Source organism: Tinamus guttatus, unplaced genomic scaffold (genome assembly GCF_059628265.1).
Source record: "Tinamus guttatus ecotype Peru unplaced genomic scaffold, ASM5962826v1 Tinamus_guttatus_pri_ptg000309l, whole genome shotgun sequence".
NCBI classification, from domain to species: domain Eukaryota; kingdom Metazoa; phylum Chordata; class Aves; order Tinamiformes; family Tinamidae; genus Tinamus; species Tinamus guttatus.
This window is the reverse complement of record NW_028288843.1, coordinates 131,429-146,281: the sequence shown is the minus strand read 5'-3', so window position 1 is coordinate 146,281 and position 14,853 is coordinate 131,429. Positions and strand designations below refer to the sequence as shown.

General features: G+C 38.4%; 1 protein-coding gene across 1 annotated transcript; it reads left to right on the top strand.

Moving 5' to 3' along the window:
* The first annotated feature begins 1,891 nt into the window (after positions 1-1,891).
* Positions 1,892-11,886, top strand: PPWD1 (peptidylprolyl isomerase domain and WD repeat containing 1). Its single transcript, XM_088528471.1, has 11 exons — positions 1,892-2,051; positions 3,010-3,112; positions 3,741-3,841; positions 4,409-4,529; positions 6,863-7,310; positions 7,874-8,064; positions 8,596-8,785; positions 9,741-9,922; positions 10,436-10,517; positions 10,800-10,982; positions 11,686-11,886. Exons 1-11 carry the CDS (start codon positions 1,892-1,894, stop codon positions 11,827-11,829), a joined length of 1,905 nt encoding a protein of 634 aa, XP_088384597.1. The 3' UTR covers positions 11,830-11,886.
* The last annotated feature ends 2,967 nt before the right edge of the window (positions 11,887-14,853 follow it).

Here is a 14,853-nt window from a genome sequence, read left to right as displayed (position 1 = left end):
CTCTATACCTGCAAAACTCTTCTGCCTAGTTACTTTTCTCTGCTTTCCAATAAATGTCAAGAAGACTTCAAAGTCTAGGAGGTTAATAAAAGAAAAAAAAAGTAAAAACAAACAAAAAGAAAACAAGAGAACTGGAATGACATGCATGCTGTTGAATGAAGATGGACACCAGTTTGGAGAGACGGGGAAAAAAATCATCGCTGGTAATATTTAAGTTTGAGGAGCTGTTGGGTCAAATAAAAACAAATAAATTTAGAAACAATAGCAACTAAGAGGAAAAAGAGAAGGGCCAAAGTGGCACTTTCAAAAGGAAAAATTTTAAAGGTAATCAATAGGAATTTCCTAAATATAAGAGATTCAGAAAGCCTTTAGGAATACTTAAACATATCACCAAAACTCTCAAATAGCTTGAGATGAAAATAAGATAAAGATCTAATGAAGAAGTAAATGACAATTTTGTCATCTTGATGATGCAGAAATCCCAAGTCAACTGTTCGTTCTTTCTCAGAACAACAACAACAACAACAAAGTGTCTGGAAAGATATATTAACAAATACATATGGACAAAGAAAAGCTTTAATTCCGGAGTTCAAGTATGCTGCTGTAGAATGGCTAACAAAAAAAAAATGTATCTTAAGAAGTATTCCAGGGAATTGAGACATAGCAATAATTCTAATAAGTTTTCCTGGCAAATTTGTTGCATCAATAATTAAAAACAGAACACTAAAAAAAAATTTGGATGCCACGATCTGATAAGGCCTAAAGAGAACAGTTTTTGCAAAGGAAAAATCATTATCTTCCTAGGAGCCTTGGAATGACTCCACAACATGAAAGAGAACCAGTTCACATAATTTATCAAGACTCTGAAATGCCTCCAGCAAAGTCCCCCACAGAAGACTAAGAAAAGCCAGGCATGCTTGAGATGAGATGTAAACTTGTGGTTCAGAGCGAAAACAGGAAAGGAGACAAACACAGATGACGTGTGACTAGATAACTTGCATCCTGGCAGAAAGCTGGAGGGAGCCCTGGGTCAGGCAGGTAGCTTGGATTTAGCTGCCCTGCAGCCAAGCAGGCCCAGAGGAGACTGAAATAGAGACAGAAACGTTTGAGAGAGAGAGGTCCTGCTCCCCTTCTTCCCTCCTATGTGATTTCTTTCACCTCATAAAAGCACTAACCGGTGTCAACCCCTATTTGAAACAAGCTGCAGTACACACATGCCCCTGCATGTATGTTCCCTCTTGCTCCCTCTTAGGGGTACATAATTAGGTAAGGATATTTACTTTCCTCCCCTCCACAATTTCTCCTCATACTATTCTTTTTGTTTTGTTTTGCTTTCATAATACAAAAAGACATTTTGTTTCACTTTCAAACTTTCTAGAAGCTCTCCACTTTGCTCCATGAATAGGGAGTACCTGTGTAACAAAGTGTGTCAATGACAAATATATAATTTGCCGGAGGCAGAAGAGACGATGCAAGAGAGGCCTCTAATCGAGGTCTCAAGGGAACAAGCAAACTTCAGGCAAAAGATGTTTCAAGTCACGTTCAAATTCAGCGCCGAGAAACGCAGAGACAAGAAAGCAGAGCAAGGGCAGGTCTGGGAAGAGAAACGTTAGGGAAGGAAGAGGCGACAGGGAAGGCAGGGCGCGGAGTGGAGCGGAGGGCAGGGCGGGGGTCGCGCCGCTAATGGCGGCCCCGGCTCCCGTAGCGGCTCCCCGGGTTCCCCCCCCGTTACCATGGCAGCTCCGCGCGGCCTGGCCCGGTGGCGCCCAAGTCTGCGCGCGCTCCGCGCTCACTGGCTGCGCCTCGTCGCCGACGGGTGACGTCACTGCCGGGCCCTGCGCAAGGCGGGCGGTCGAGGGGGCGGTGTCGCGGTGAAGTGACGTGCGGCAGCATGGAGGCGGGGGAGCCGGAGCGCAAGAGGAAGCAGCGCGATGGGGCCGGGGCGGACGAGGGCGGCGAGGCCGCGCCTGAGGCCGAGGCCGAAGGGGAGGACGAGGAGCGCTGGGTCGGGCCGCTGCCCGGGGAGGCAGCGCAGGCCAAGAAGCGGAGAGGTAACGGGGGGCGCAGGGCCCTCGGCCGCCCCTTCGGGTTGCGCTGCCGCCGAGCGGGACCTTGTGGCAGGGCTGCCCCCGGCCAGGCGGGGAGAGCCCCTGGCCCGTGTTTGACACGTGCTGATCTCTTGGCAGGTCGGAAAAGCGAGTGGGCTGCGAGGGGATGTGGCGCGGGCTCAGCCGCGCGCTCCTGCCGCTGCTGCCCGCGCGGCCGGGAGGCGCCTCCGTGTCCCTGCCGGCCGCGCGGCGCCGGGAGCGGGGCCGCCGCCCGAACCGGGCGTCACTTCAGGTTAAAAAGTACAACGGGCAAGTGCCCGTCCTTAGAGGTGGCGGTGTAATTCTTGAATGGGGCTGTGGATCTCATAACAATGACCTAATTTGGGCTGAGGAGGGGAGGAAAAAAAATGTTTATGATCCCCTTTATCACAGTACCTTAAAGTTTCTTAGGATGACACGTCAGACATGTCAGAGTGTACATATAGCAGGAAATTGAGCCCTGAGGTAGTCGGTGATCTGGGTAAAAGTGCTATTAAAGTACTATTAAAAACATCCTCTGACACTCTTGTGGACATATTATTTTGTGAAAGGTTTGCTTTAAATAAGTAGTGAAGTTAAATATTTTCTCAGTTAAATGATTTGTATCTTCCAACAACTTTATTAAGGAAGGAGTTGTATCAATAATAAGCTTAGCATATTCATATTTTTAAGATGCTTTTTGCACATTCAGAAGGCCAAGACAAGAGTTGCTTTAGAAGTAGGCCTCTTCCTGGTTGAAAGCAGAGTCCGCGGGGCTTTTGTCTGCTATGAGCCTGGAGCATCATCCATCTGAGCATCAAACCACATGCTGTATTAGGATGAAATTCTAGTGCTGGTTCTAGGGTAATTAATGAGGAGAGGAAACTGGCTGTATCTTTATGAACACAAAATTTTCTGATTTTTTTCCTTTTATTCTTTTCAGTCCTTGAATTTGAACATGTCTATCTTGAAAATCTACCAAGTGCTTCAATGTATGAACGCAGTTACATGCACAGAGATGTCATTACCCATGTAGCATGTACTAAGTAAGTCTCTTATTTTTCATAGTATATTATTGTCAGTAATATGTTCTTGTGTATGAGGGAAAGTTTTCATTGAAGAAATGTAATAATGGAAAGTTATTGTGTTCAGAGGTAGCATTTTAAGGTTTTCAAAACTAAATATAACGGAAAGGGCTTATGGAGAAGATGACTAAATAGACTAAAATGTGTTTTGAAAAGCCTTATTGCAGTTATATACAGAAATAAGAGAAATTGGCTGTAAACAGACAAAACTATGACTCAGCATAATTGCATCAATTGCTCTTACCTTTAGGAGACATATTTTTAGTAAACTACTGTCAAACTAAACCTAAAGAGTAGCAAATTAATACTAAAATATATATAAAAGTATATCAAAATTAATATTTCTTGAATTCAGGCTGTTCTCCTTTTATAGATTAGCAGAGAGTATCTTAAAATATTCGTTTGCTTTTTCAGGACTGAGGGTGCCTATTTAGACAACGGTCACAGTAATTTGTTTAAAGTTCATTTTCTTCACAGCGTTAATTGTACTATCTTAATCATAGAATCATAGAATGCAAATTACTTCTCAACAGCAGTGTGGAAATACATTGTATGTGAATTTCTTCCTTTTTTTCTTTTGCACTTGCAGGACAGATTTTATCATAACAGCCAGTCATGACGGGCATGTAAAGTTCTGGAAAAAAATAGAAGAAGGGATTGAGTTTGTTAAGCATTTTCGTAGCCATCTAGGTGAGAAATTACCTTGTCATTTATAAACGATTTTTTTTTCTTATAGTGTTTTGAACAGGCAGCACAGTGCAAAGCAAGAGGAGTTCAAGGATGTACCTACTGCAGTGGGGATAAAGTGATATCCATCTGGGTTCCTTCATTCCCCTGTCCTGTTCCATCCTGCTCCAAACTGCAAGAGGGATGAGCTGGGAACCAAACTTGATGAGTCTCCTTGTCTGGACCCCCTACATCCTTTGCATTGCTTTGTGTCCTGCTTTTGGGGTGAATGTCCAATACACAGGGAGAGTTTCTATTTAGAAATGAGTGAACAGGGTGCATACAATCCGAAGAAGAGTAATTCAACTTTACTTGTCTGCTTCCAAATTCCAAATAAGGATAAAATACAAAGTGGGCTTTTTAAAAAAATATATGTCTTCTAACTTTAAAAATGTTGAAGAAACGGTTGAGAAACATCTCTAGGCTTCTGTATATCTTTAATTAGTGTCTCTGTCTCCCTTTTCTGTGGGATATTGAAATGAAGGATGTCTCTTTCCAGTGTCCTAATAGTATATACTAACTTTCTTATAGGAGTTATTGAGTGTATTGCTGTTAGCTCAGAGGGGGCTTTATTCTGTTCAGTTGGAGATGACAAAGCAATGAAGGTGTTTGATGTGGTCAACTTTGATATGATCAACATGCTGAAGCTTGGGTAAGTGACTTGGTCCTTAAAAAAAAAGTAGAGATTATAAAATGTTTGGAGTTATTTTGCATAAGAGATAAGTTATATGAAGTCAAATTTTGCTAAGTTGCCTCATTCAAAATACCTCCACTGGCTTGGAGATTGCCTGGTTTAAAAGAGAAATATAGGATGTTGTACCCTGCTTAAGAGCGGTAAATGCTTATGCCATTCTTCTGGGACAGATAGCTACAAAGATGTGGTATGCAGAGTTAGTTTTTTTTTTTTTCTCTCTTTTTTTTTCTCTTTCCCCTGCTGTCTGGTGCTGGATTTAAAAATCATAGCCAACAATAGTTGCAGGTTAGCAGGAGCTGTTGGAGAGTATGTGCCATCCTCTTTGTTGATTAGGGATAGCATTTTTCTTCTTTAAAAAGTACAATCCCATCTTCCTTAGTGTTGCTATTATAGATTTTTTGTAATTATACAGTATGTAGCTGAATAACTTGTAAGAAATAGGAATGGATATTATTGGAATTGTATCAATAACAAGGGAAAATAAACTTTCAGATTTTTACAAGGGTGGATTTGGAAAATGGGAGAATCAAAGAATGCTATACAAAGAATAGCAGAAGAAAATTATGTATCTACAGTCTTTCTGAAATCCAAAAATATTTATTCCTTGTTGTCTACTATTTGTTGGTTAATTCTAAAGTTGAATAGAAGTTTAAACTCAAAAATGTTTAGTATTGTCATAGTTCTTTGGACTGAAATAGTGGTAAAACTTTCAGTGCTATGAAAGATGCTAAAAAAATAAAATACCCAAACACCTTTCAGAATTCCTATGTCAATGCTTATATTAGCTTCTCTGCTTGTGGTAGTGTTAGTAGCAATCTCCAGGTAATGTGCTTAGCCCATAAGAATAGAGTCTCTCTCTTCTGTCTGCTGCAAGGGGGAAAAAAGTCCTCAGTTAGCCTCAGTTTTTAGCTTTTGCTGATGTTTTCTGCTTAACAATCTTGTGTTACTAATGCAAAGTTATAGGATAAAATAGAATACATACAAACAACATTTATATTACAACTGTATCATAAACTGTTGTTTGTAAATACTCTTCTTAAAATCTCATTGTTTTGTAGCTTTATGGTCTGCATTACTATTTATTGAGCAAACAGTGTCTGTCAACCTGCCTAAGGAATTTTTCATAGCCGTTTGCTCAGGCTGGCTATAGTGGGTATAGAATTCATCAGTACCACGCAATCCTTTCAACCTGCATTATCTGGCATTGCCTGCTTGGGTACACATGGGTCACTATGTTTTGTGGTCGATGAGCTTCGCCTCAAATTCTCTGGATCCTTTCAGTTTTAACTAAACTCTACAGTGTAGTTATCTGCAAATCTCCATGCGTTCTGTTTCCCTCAGTGATCTGGAAAAGGGCCAGTTCACATAGAAGTTTGGGTAACAGCACACAGAGCAATGGGACATCACACTGCAGTAGTTTTGCCTCCTATCCCTTTAGTGAGCCTCATCAAAAGTTCTGGTTTTGTTAGTGGAACAACTCCTTTCCAAAGAAAGCCTCAAATCGTCCTTCCTCGGAGAATTATTGCCAGACAGCTGTTAAAAATCTAAATGATTAGTATCTGCCAGTTCTCAGTGTTTGTTCTGTGAAAGGATGCTAAACAAGGTTTTCCTATGGAGTTTGTATCCTGCCTTTATGGTCTGTTGTGTAGTTTTGATTCTCAGAATCTTTGCATAGAGACTCTTTTACAAACAAAAAGTTATAACTTTTGCTAGTAGCAAGTTATAACATTGCTAGTAGCAAATGCATTTATTCTTAAAATAATTCAGAACACCTATAGCCTGGTTGTCTTAGTATCATGGAATCCTTGTTAATAAGTTTGTATTCTGATTATACAAAGCTGCACTTTGCCTTAAGTAGGTGGCAAATGTGTGTTTGTCTTCATGTGCATTGAATGGCATAACTGCTTTCCAGACAGATGAGAAATGTTATTGACTCGTAAAGATTACTGCTTAGTCACTAATCCTGCACTGGTGCTGTTACTTTGGATTTCCATCCCTTTTCTTCTTTTTTACCCATGCTCTTCTACATCAGCTCTCTGTCACAGCCTCTTTATGAAACAATGTGAGAACAAGAGAGGCTGGCTAACTGCTGCATCCACTGATTTGTGTTGTTTGGAACAGTTTGGCTGTAACACCATTCAAGTTTAGCAGGTCAGATATTAGCAAGACTAGTAAGGTTCAAAATGTGCTTGAGATCCTTGATTTTAAGTTGAAAGCGTAATTCATTTCTCACCTAAGTAAAATCAGTGCTTCTTACTTGTTTTTTTTTTTCCTTCCACTTTTTGTTGCAGCTACTGCCCTGGCCAATGTGAATGGGTATATTGCCCTGGAGATGCCATCTCTTCTGTTGCCACATCTGAGAAGAGCACAGGAAAAATATTCATATATGATGGACGAGGAAATAATGAGCCGCTTCATGTTTTTGATAAACTGCATACATCCTCTCTTACTCAGATACGGTTGAACCCTGTCTACAAAGTAGTAGTGTCTTCTGACAAATCTGGAATGATTGAGTACTGGACTGGTACTCCTCATGAATATAAGTTTCCCAAGAATGTGAACTGGGAGTATAAAACGGACACTGATTTATATGAATTTGCTAAATGCAAGGCTTACCCATCCAGTATAAGTTTTTCACCTGACGGCAAGAAAATGGCAACTCTGGGGTCTGACAGGAAAGTTAGAATTTTCCGGTTCTTGACGGGGAAGCTCATGAGAGTCTTTGATGAATCTCTGAGCGTGAGTTCAGTCTTGCTTCTCTTTTTGGGGGGGATTTTTATGTATTTATTTGAATTTACTTTCCAGCACGTTCACCTACATTATTATCTGTTTCTGAAAATTAAGCTTCATTGCTGTGTTTCTCTTACAGAAAGGTTTTCCGGTTCTCTTCCTTGGTATTTACATTTTTCTAATCAAAAATTAATTCTTACTGATTTAGATAAGCTGTATTGCAAAAACTCAGTTCTTGATTTTTTATTTATATTTTTGTGTTAATACAAATATTTTATTAAATATAAAATCATAATAATGTAAAAATACATTTATGATCTTTGAATAATTTTGTTAGCTAGCTATGTATTTTTTTCTTCTATTTGATGTCTAAGTACTACAATATGCCTATTAGACGCTACACAAATACCTTCCCCCCCACCACCTTTTTTGTGTTTTAATTCTTCAGGCCGTTTTAAGATCTGATTAGTCTCATTTGAATTCTTTATTTCCTAATCTGCTGGATTGAAAGTTTAAAGTATGTTCATATTGTAAGTATATACATATATATTTGCTTTTGTTTTTTTATGTAGATGTTTACTGAACTTCAGCAGATGAGACAGCAGTTACCAGACATGGAGTTTGGGCGCCGCATGGCTGTTGAGCGTGAGCTGGAGAAAGTGGATGCAGTAAAATTGATTAACATAGTTTTTGATGAAACTGGACACTTCGTTCTCTATGGAACAATGTTGGGCATTAAGGTCATAAATGTAGAGACCAACAGGTAAGTTCCAGTGAGACATGAAATACATGTTTGTTTCAAAGTCTATATTCATTCCAATTTCTAGTATGTTTAAAACTTGCAGACTTGCTATGAATGTGGATATCTCTCCCTTCTCCCCTCCCCTTTTTTTTCTTTTCTCCTTGAAGCCTTAAATTAGACTGCAAATAAGATTTTCCCCCATTTATTAAGAAAATATGGTTTAAAATAAAGAGAGAAATAGGGAAAGGGTTTTGTTACTAAAAATACATAATCAATTAATTCCTGACCAACTAGATAGGGTAAGATAAAGTGAATGTGGATCAATGGAGTTGAGTTGTTATGGGGAAGGAGAATGACTGGTAAATGCTGTAACAAGTTCAAATAGAGAAGCACTGTAAACAGTCTGTACAAAAAAAAAAAAAAGGCAGTAAAAATAATTTTGAGAAGGCTTTAGAAATCTTGATTCAAATTTCTTGCGGTCAGAGAGAAGACTCTCTGGACAAATTACGAACAAGTAGTAGTCATTACACCTTGTAACATCTTGTACTTCAGGTGTATTCGTATCTTGGGCAAACAAGAAAACATCAGGGTGATGCAACTAGCTCTGTTCCAAGGAGTAGCAAAGAAACATCGTGCTGCAATCACTATAGAGATGAAGGCATCTGAAAACCCTGTTCTCCAGAACATCCAGCCTGATCCAACAGTAATCTGCACAGCTTTTAAGAAAAACAGGTTTTATATGGTATGTGTGTGTCTTCTGTTTGAATAACTCCGTTCTTGTATTGATGCTTTCTCCTTGTCCCTTTCCACTGCTTTCTGTATTGAACATTTGCAAATGCAACTTTTCCAGAGGTATCTCAATAACTTATAACAATATTCTAGAATTTTTGGCTTGAAATGACTAAAAATTGACTCTTTAGTCTCTAATTTTGTTTTCACTATGTTGCTCAAGCCTTTTTTTTTTTTTTGATGTCTAAATTATAGTTCTTTGAGAAGAGCAGAGGTTTTTGGTGTGGTTTAGTAATCTAATACAGGAACATCTAAAAATCCTGACCAGATCTTACACCAATTAAAACAATAATTAATCATATGTATGAAATATATAATAAGCATAAAATAATTAAATTCAGAGAAGCATGAGGACTCCATAGCACTGAAGTGCCTTGTAGGTAAATAACAAAGACTGGGAGTCTTCCTCTGCTTCACAGTTTAGATTTTGGATGAGATGCAGTGAATAAGCAAAATGGACAGGCACTTCTGGAGTAGTTCATGGTTAAATGGGGAGAAAATCACAGTGGAGGCTAGAGGTCCAGCTGTCCATTGCCTTATCTGTGCTTGAATTGTGGTTTAGGTTACAGTTCAGAAGCGTGCTATCCTGCAAACTTCAGTATGTTTTTGTAATGAAGCCAAAAGCCCTGCTAGTTAGTTGGGATATAATGGAACATTTCAATACACACCACCTCTTTCTAAAACACAGTTCTGAACTAGAAGATATTGCAATCTTAGAAAAAGCTACTTGGATTTACAAATAGTTGTGTTGGAATTTGTGCTGATCATGCACTTAATTCAAGCATCTGTGGATTCTGTCTACATTTCAAATCTATTTGAGTGTTAAGCAGGCTGAATAATCACACTGTCTTATGTGCAGAGCACTGTGTAAGATAAAGAAGGTAACCTTCTGTGGTTTTGTTTTTCAGTTTACTAAACGTGAACCAGAAGATACTAAGAGTGCAGATTCTGACAGAGATGTGTTTAATGAGAAACCTTCTAAAGAAGAGGTCATGGCAGCCACTCAGGCAGAAGGTCCCAAGAGAGTTTCTGACAGTGCCATTATCCACACAAGCATGGGAGACATTCACACCAAGCTTTTTCCTGTCGAGTATGTCTTTGGTACTTTCTGTTACTGTTTCTTCTTTCCTTCTGTGTTCTCCAATATTGGTATCCAAGAGATACATACCAAGCTAGGAATGGTTCTCTTCCCCCTCTTTTTCTCTGGCCTTGTTTCCTCAGTTTCTTGATACAGCAGGTTACCCTACTGTACCCGAGCAGACACCCGATTATGACAAGTAGAAGTAAACAAGGGTAAAAACTGGTCTAAGCAACAGTGAGAGGGCACTAATGCACAATATATTTCCTGTGTTGCCTATCATTCACTTTTTTCTATTTACTTTGGATTGAATTGTTTCATCTGGAGGGGCTGCAGGCTGAAAGACAGATATGTGCCTAAAGATTCTGGTTCTAACTGGAGGGTGGGTAGAAAAGGGACTAGAGCTAGCGCCCTGCTAAAGGACTCAGTACAACAGGGTCTCAGTCTCAACAGAAATCATTAGAGTATTGCCATAATACAATAAAATACTTATCGTAGCCTGTATTTTCTATTGAATGATTTTAGGTGTCCCAAAACAGTGGAAAACTTCTGTGTGCACAGCAGAAATGGCTATTACAATGGACACATATTTCACCGTATTATCAAGGTAACTTGTAAAAAGTTTTTTTTGTTGTTGTTGGTTTACATAATGTTGACGGAATTGACCCAAAAGTTATATTTTCATTTCCGCTTTGCACAGAGGATTTTTGAAATGGTTGTATAATTCCCTGCAATATCTGAACAATTCTGTAGTCTGAAGAGCTCTATCACTAAGCAAAGTTGTCCTGCAACTGACAAAGTAGGAAAAAAAAACCCTGAAACTTGGGAGAAAGATCTTTGGCTCATTTACTCTAACGATGACACAGTAACATATTGAATTTTTGTGCAGGGTTTCATGATTCAGACAGGTGATCCCACAGGTACAGGAATGGGAGGTGAAAGTATTTGGGGAGGAGAATTTGAAGATGAGTTTCATTCAACTTTACGACATGACCGACCTTATACACTCAGTATGGCTAATGCAGGACCAAATACTAATGGATCACAATTTTTTATAACAGTGGTGCCCACGGTAAGTAGTATTAAAGCTACTAGTATTAAAGAGGTTAACTGTGTAGTAAAAAGTAAATACAGTAGATCTTATGATGAAAAAGGAAAACATTACTGTCCAAGTAACCTTTGCTATTTTGGAAATAAGTGCTGCATGTGGAAATGGCAGGCTCTATTAACTCTACTGCAACACTCCTTTATGGAAGGTGTTTTTGTCATCTGTGATCAGCAGAGGCCCTTTTGAAAATGTAAGGGCCATATCAAATGCTAGGTAGGGCTGACACTTTTACAGTTTTGCATTATTGGCATACTTAACAGACTGGTTTAAACTGGAAAAAAACTTTGGCTATTGCTGAAATGGTTCCACGTTTTTGGACATGGTACATCAAACTGCTGTATGGAAACAGCACTTTTACAAACTAAATCATAGTTAAAAACAGAAAGCGGCAAAATGCTACTGCATTACTAGAACTTACCCTCTGTAGTACTTTAGACTCATCTTCCAAAAGATTTCTCAAATGCCTATGAATGTGCATGAGCTGCACCCTTTTAGTTGTTAAAACAGCAGTTTGCATACCATGTATAATGCTGTTTAGTTTAATAGCCTGCATATGTAAAATATTTACATACATTTACTCTAGCTCATTTTCTTCCTCAGTTGCATTGAGTGTACACCTCTTATTTTCTGTTTTAATATGACTTTTCTCTTCTCATACCTTTAACAGCCTTGGCTAGACAACAAGCACACTGTGTTTGGACGGGTGACTAAGGGAATGGAAGTTGTTCAGAGAATTTCAAATGTCAAAGTGAATCCCAAAACCGACAAACCCTATGAGGACATCAGCATCATTAACATCACTGTGAAGTAAGAGAGAAATTGAAGGTTCCAGCTTAAGCAAAACCTCAGCCTTGTAGTACCAAAGAGGACCTAGGGAAAAGAAAATCATTTTGATAGTTCTTGGATGTAAGAAACTGCAGCCCCCTACAGTTTTACTACTTTTTAGGTACCTAAAGTACCATAAGCCTCTATTTTTAATAATTTTGTACTTTAAAGTAAAGTCATATGCATGTTTCTTATAATGTCTACTGTTGTTCTTCTATCTTTTCTATACAAGATTAAAGATAGGAACCTATACTGTGTTTCCTGAGAGTGCTTTTAATCAGTGTCTAGCTGCTCTCTTAATAACCTTTATTTGCATTTTTCAGATGTCATGGTTAATGGGAAAAGACTTAATAATCTCTGGCAAAGGCTAGTCAGCTCTTCAGAGCTTATATTTATTGAGTCATATCTTAATGCTAGATGGATCAAGATATGTTATGGCAAAGCACCTAATCTGCCCCTATCCTTTAGAAGGGGTTGTATATGTTTGACTTACATGTCTATCAGGCTGAAAGAGCAGGCATCAGCTACTGGAGGGCCAGTGCACAAGTTCTCATATAATTAGTATAACATATAAAATTATTTATATTTTAAAGATTGTTTCCTCATTAGTTCAACCCCAGCAGTCTGTTTCCAACTCTTTACCTGAACATTATTTCTATTAAAATATCAATTCAGTTAAGATGATTATTTTAAACTGAGTTTGTCGGGTGTTCTGAGACAGGCTTCAAGGAAAGCACAGCCAGCTGAACCTGTGACTTTCCTGTGATGTTAGGTAACTCAACCTACTCTAAATACAGTAATTGTAAACTTAACTGGTGCTGAAGTATAAGACTCCAAAGAATTCAGATTTGTGATGACATGATTTATGAAACCAAGTGTTCCAATCACTTCAGCTCACCAGCCTCACAGGAGATGCTGAATTGACCTTGCAGTCTACATGTGCTGGCTCCTACTTTCCACTTTATTTTGCAGTGGTTTCTACTGGCTGCTACAAGTCTGCACATATAACTAAAAATGATGACAGTACCTGGCCGGGGAAGTAGCCTTAGAGTCATAAATAATAAAATGTTAACAGTAAAAATAAGTCTTAATTAAGCACTCATTAAACAGCATAAAAGCATAATTAATCAATTAATTTAACAAGATAACAAGCAAATTTTTTGTTTGATAAACAGAAAAAAATGGTTGAAAATTTAATGATACTCAAGTCCAAGACATCCTCTCTTTCCTCAAAGAAGGCTGAATGCAGAGCTACAGCATGTTAAACTTGCAAATAAACTGGACAGAAACACGTAGGTGGTTTTAAAAAGTGTATTTCTTTATACTCAAGTTTTTATTCACATCAACAGAGAAGTATTTGTTAGTAGTTGTTGCTTTCCAAATGCAAAACACGACTAGTAAAACAACATTAATAGTACAATTTAAGCCTATTTTAAGATAATATAATCCAATATACATTTTCTTCTTATTACTGTGCCCTTATTTTCAGACTATTATATTAATCATAATGCGGAAGCTGTAAAAGGGACAGACCTTCTTCCTCATTATGTAAACACACATATTTCTCTTGAGGTTATGAACGAACGCCCAGACCTAAGGTTTTCAGCTCATAACCAGTTATTGTACCCCTGCAATAAAGGTCTGATGCCCCAGGTAGAACTCAGGCTTGGTGTGGAATGATTGTGTAGTACTTAAAACTCATTTCAGGAATAAGAACAGAAGTAGATCAGATTTCAGATTTTCCCTCTCTGCATTATGAAGGGGGAGGCTGTACAGGTTTAGAGCTGAGGAAGGCAGAGGGGTCTTGCCAAACCCTTACAGCAGGTAGTCGTGTATTTTCCCCTCATTCCATTTCCTGAAAGAAGATACTAACCACATTAATTCTGTCAAAAGCTGCAATCTTCAAGAAAGTTCAGTGAAATAAGGGGTACATTCAGCAATAAAAAAGAGTGTAAGAAAATTATCCTTCAAGGATTTTAAATATTTATTGAAAAATGCTAATTTTTCTGGGAAACCGAACTGTAGCAGCTCAGCTGTTTCCACTGAAAGTCATTTCTTTCCAAAAATCACTACATACCACCCACACCTATCTCAGCAGATAAAAACAAAACCCTCAAGTACCATGCTGGCCCCAGTAAATTTGAAGGTAACATAAATAATGCTTTACCACTTGATATGGTGCGACTGTTTCAGTTAGATTAGACTTACCATTTTTGCAGCAAGATGCATTAGAGAAGCACACATCACCACCACTGAATGCTGTAGTTACTTAGGTTCACATTTAAGTCCAAATACTACAAAAAGTTGTTCAGTCTTTCAAATAATCCATGTAGTTAGTAATGTTTGAGTAAAATCTAGTTGTGGTAATATTCCAGTTATATATTGCATAAGTCAGTACACTAAAAACCAGAAGTTCAATAAAAATGGTGAAACAAGCTTAAATTTACAACTAAAGCAGTTTACATATAGTATTAACTTAAAATACAAATCGACTCCTTAGTGTACCTGTCAACATGTAAGAGTTCACAGACAAACGCAACACTTAGTTTCACAGTTACTTGAAGTCTACTTAAATAAATTCCACTTAAGAACACTTTAATGGTAGCATTCCACATGTGTCACAAGCAATCTGTTTGTACTCAAAAATATGCACAAGCAAGTATCTTTCTCTGCCCCCAAATGCACTGTTACAAAAAAAGCAAACTGGTCACCTTGAACATTTGAAGGTTCTAATTAGAACTACAGCTAAGCGTCTGAGAGGCTTGTGTAACGAAAGCTCAAGCCAACTACAACAAAAAAAATAGATTAAGGATTTTCTAAAGAATGCAGATCTTTTCTGTTAAAAGTATTGCAGAAAAGTATCTACCACACTTAGCAGAACTTTTTCTTATTTTAAAAATAGAGCTCTAAAAGGACAGTCAGCACTAACGAGATCTGGAACAGCTCTGCAGAACAGGCCAAGCAAATACTCAGGGCAGAGCAGCCAACTGTTTTCTGTGCAAGAAGCTAC

Bases quoted from the DNA above. Each gene is read 5' to 3' on its own strand.
- PPWD1 (XM_088528471.1), top strand. From the start codon at position 1,892: ATGGAGGCGGGGGAGCCGGAGCGCAAGAGGAAGCAGCGCGATGGGGCC. The intron at 4,530-6,862 runs GTAAGTGACTTG...TTTTTGTTGCAG, and splicing joins ATCAACATGCTGAAGCTTGG to CTACTGCCCTGGCCAATGTG. The intron at 8,065-8,595 runs GTAAGTTCCAGT...CTTGTACTTCAG, and splicing joins ATAAATGTAGAGACCAACAG to GTGTATTCGTATCTTGGGCA.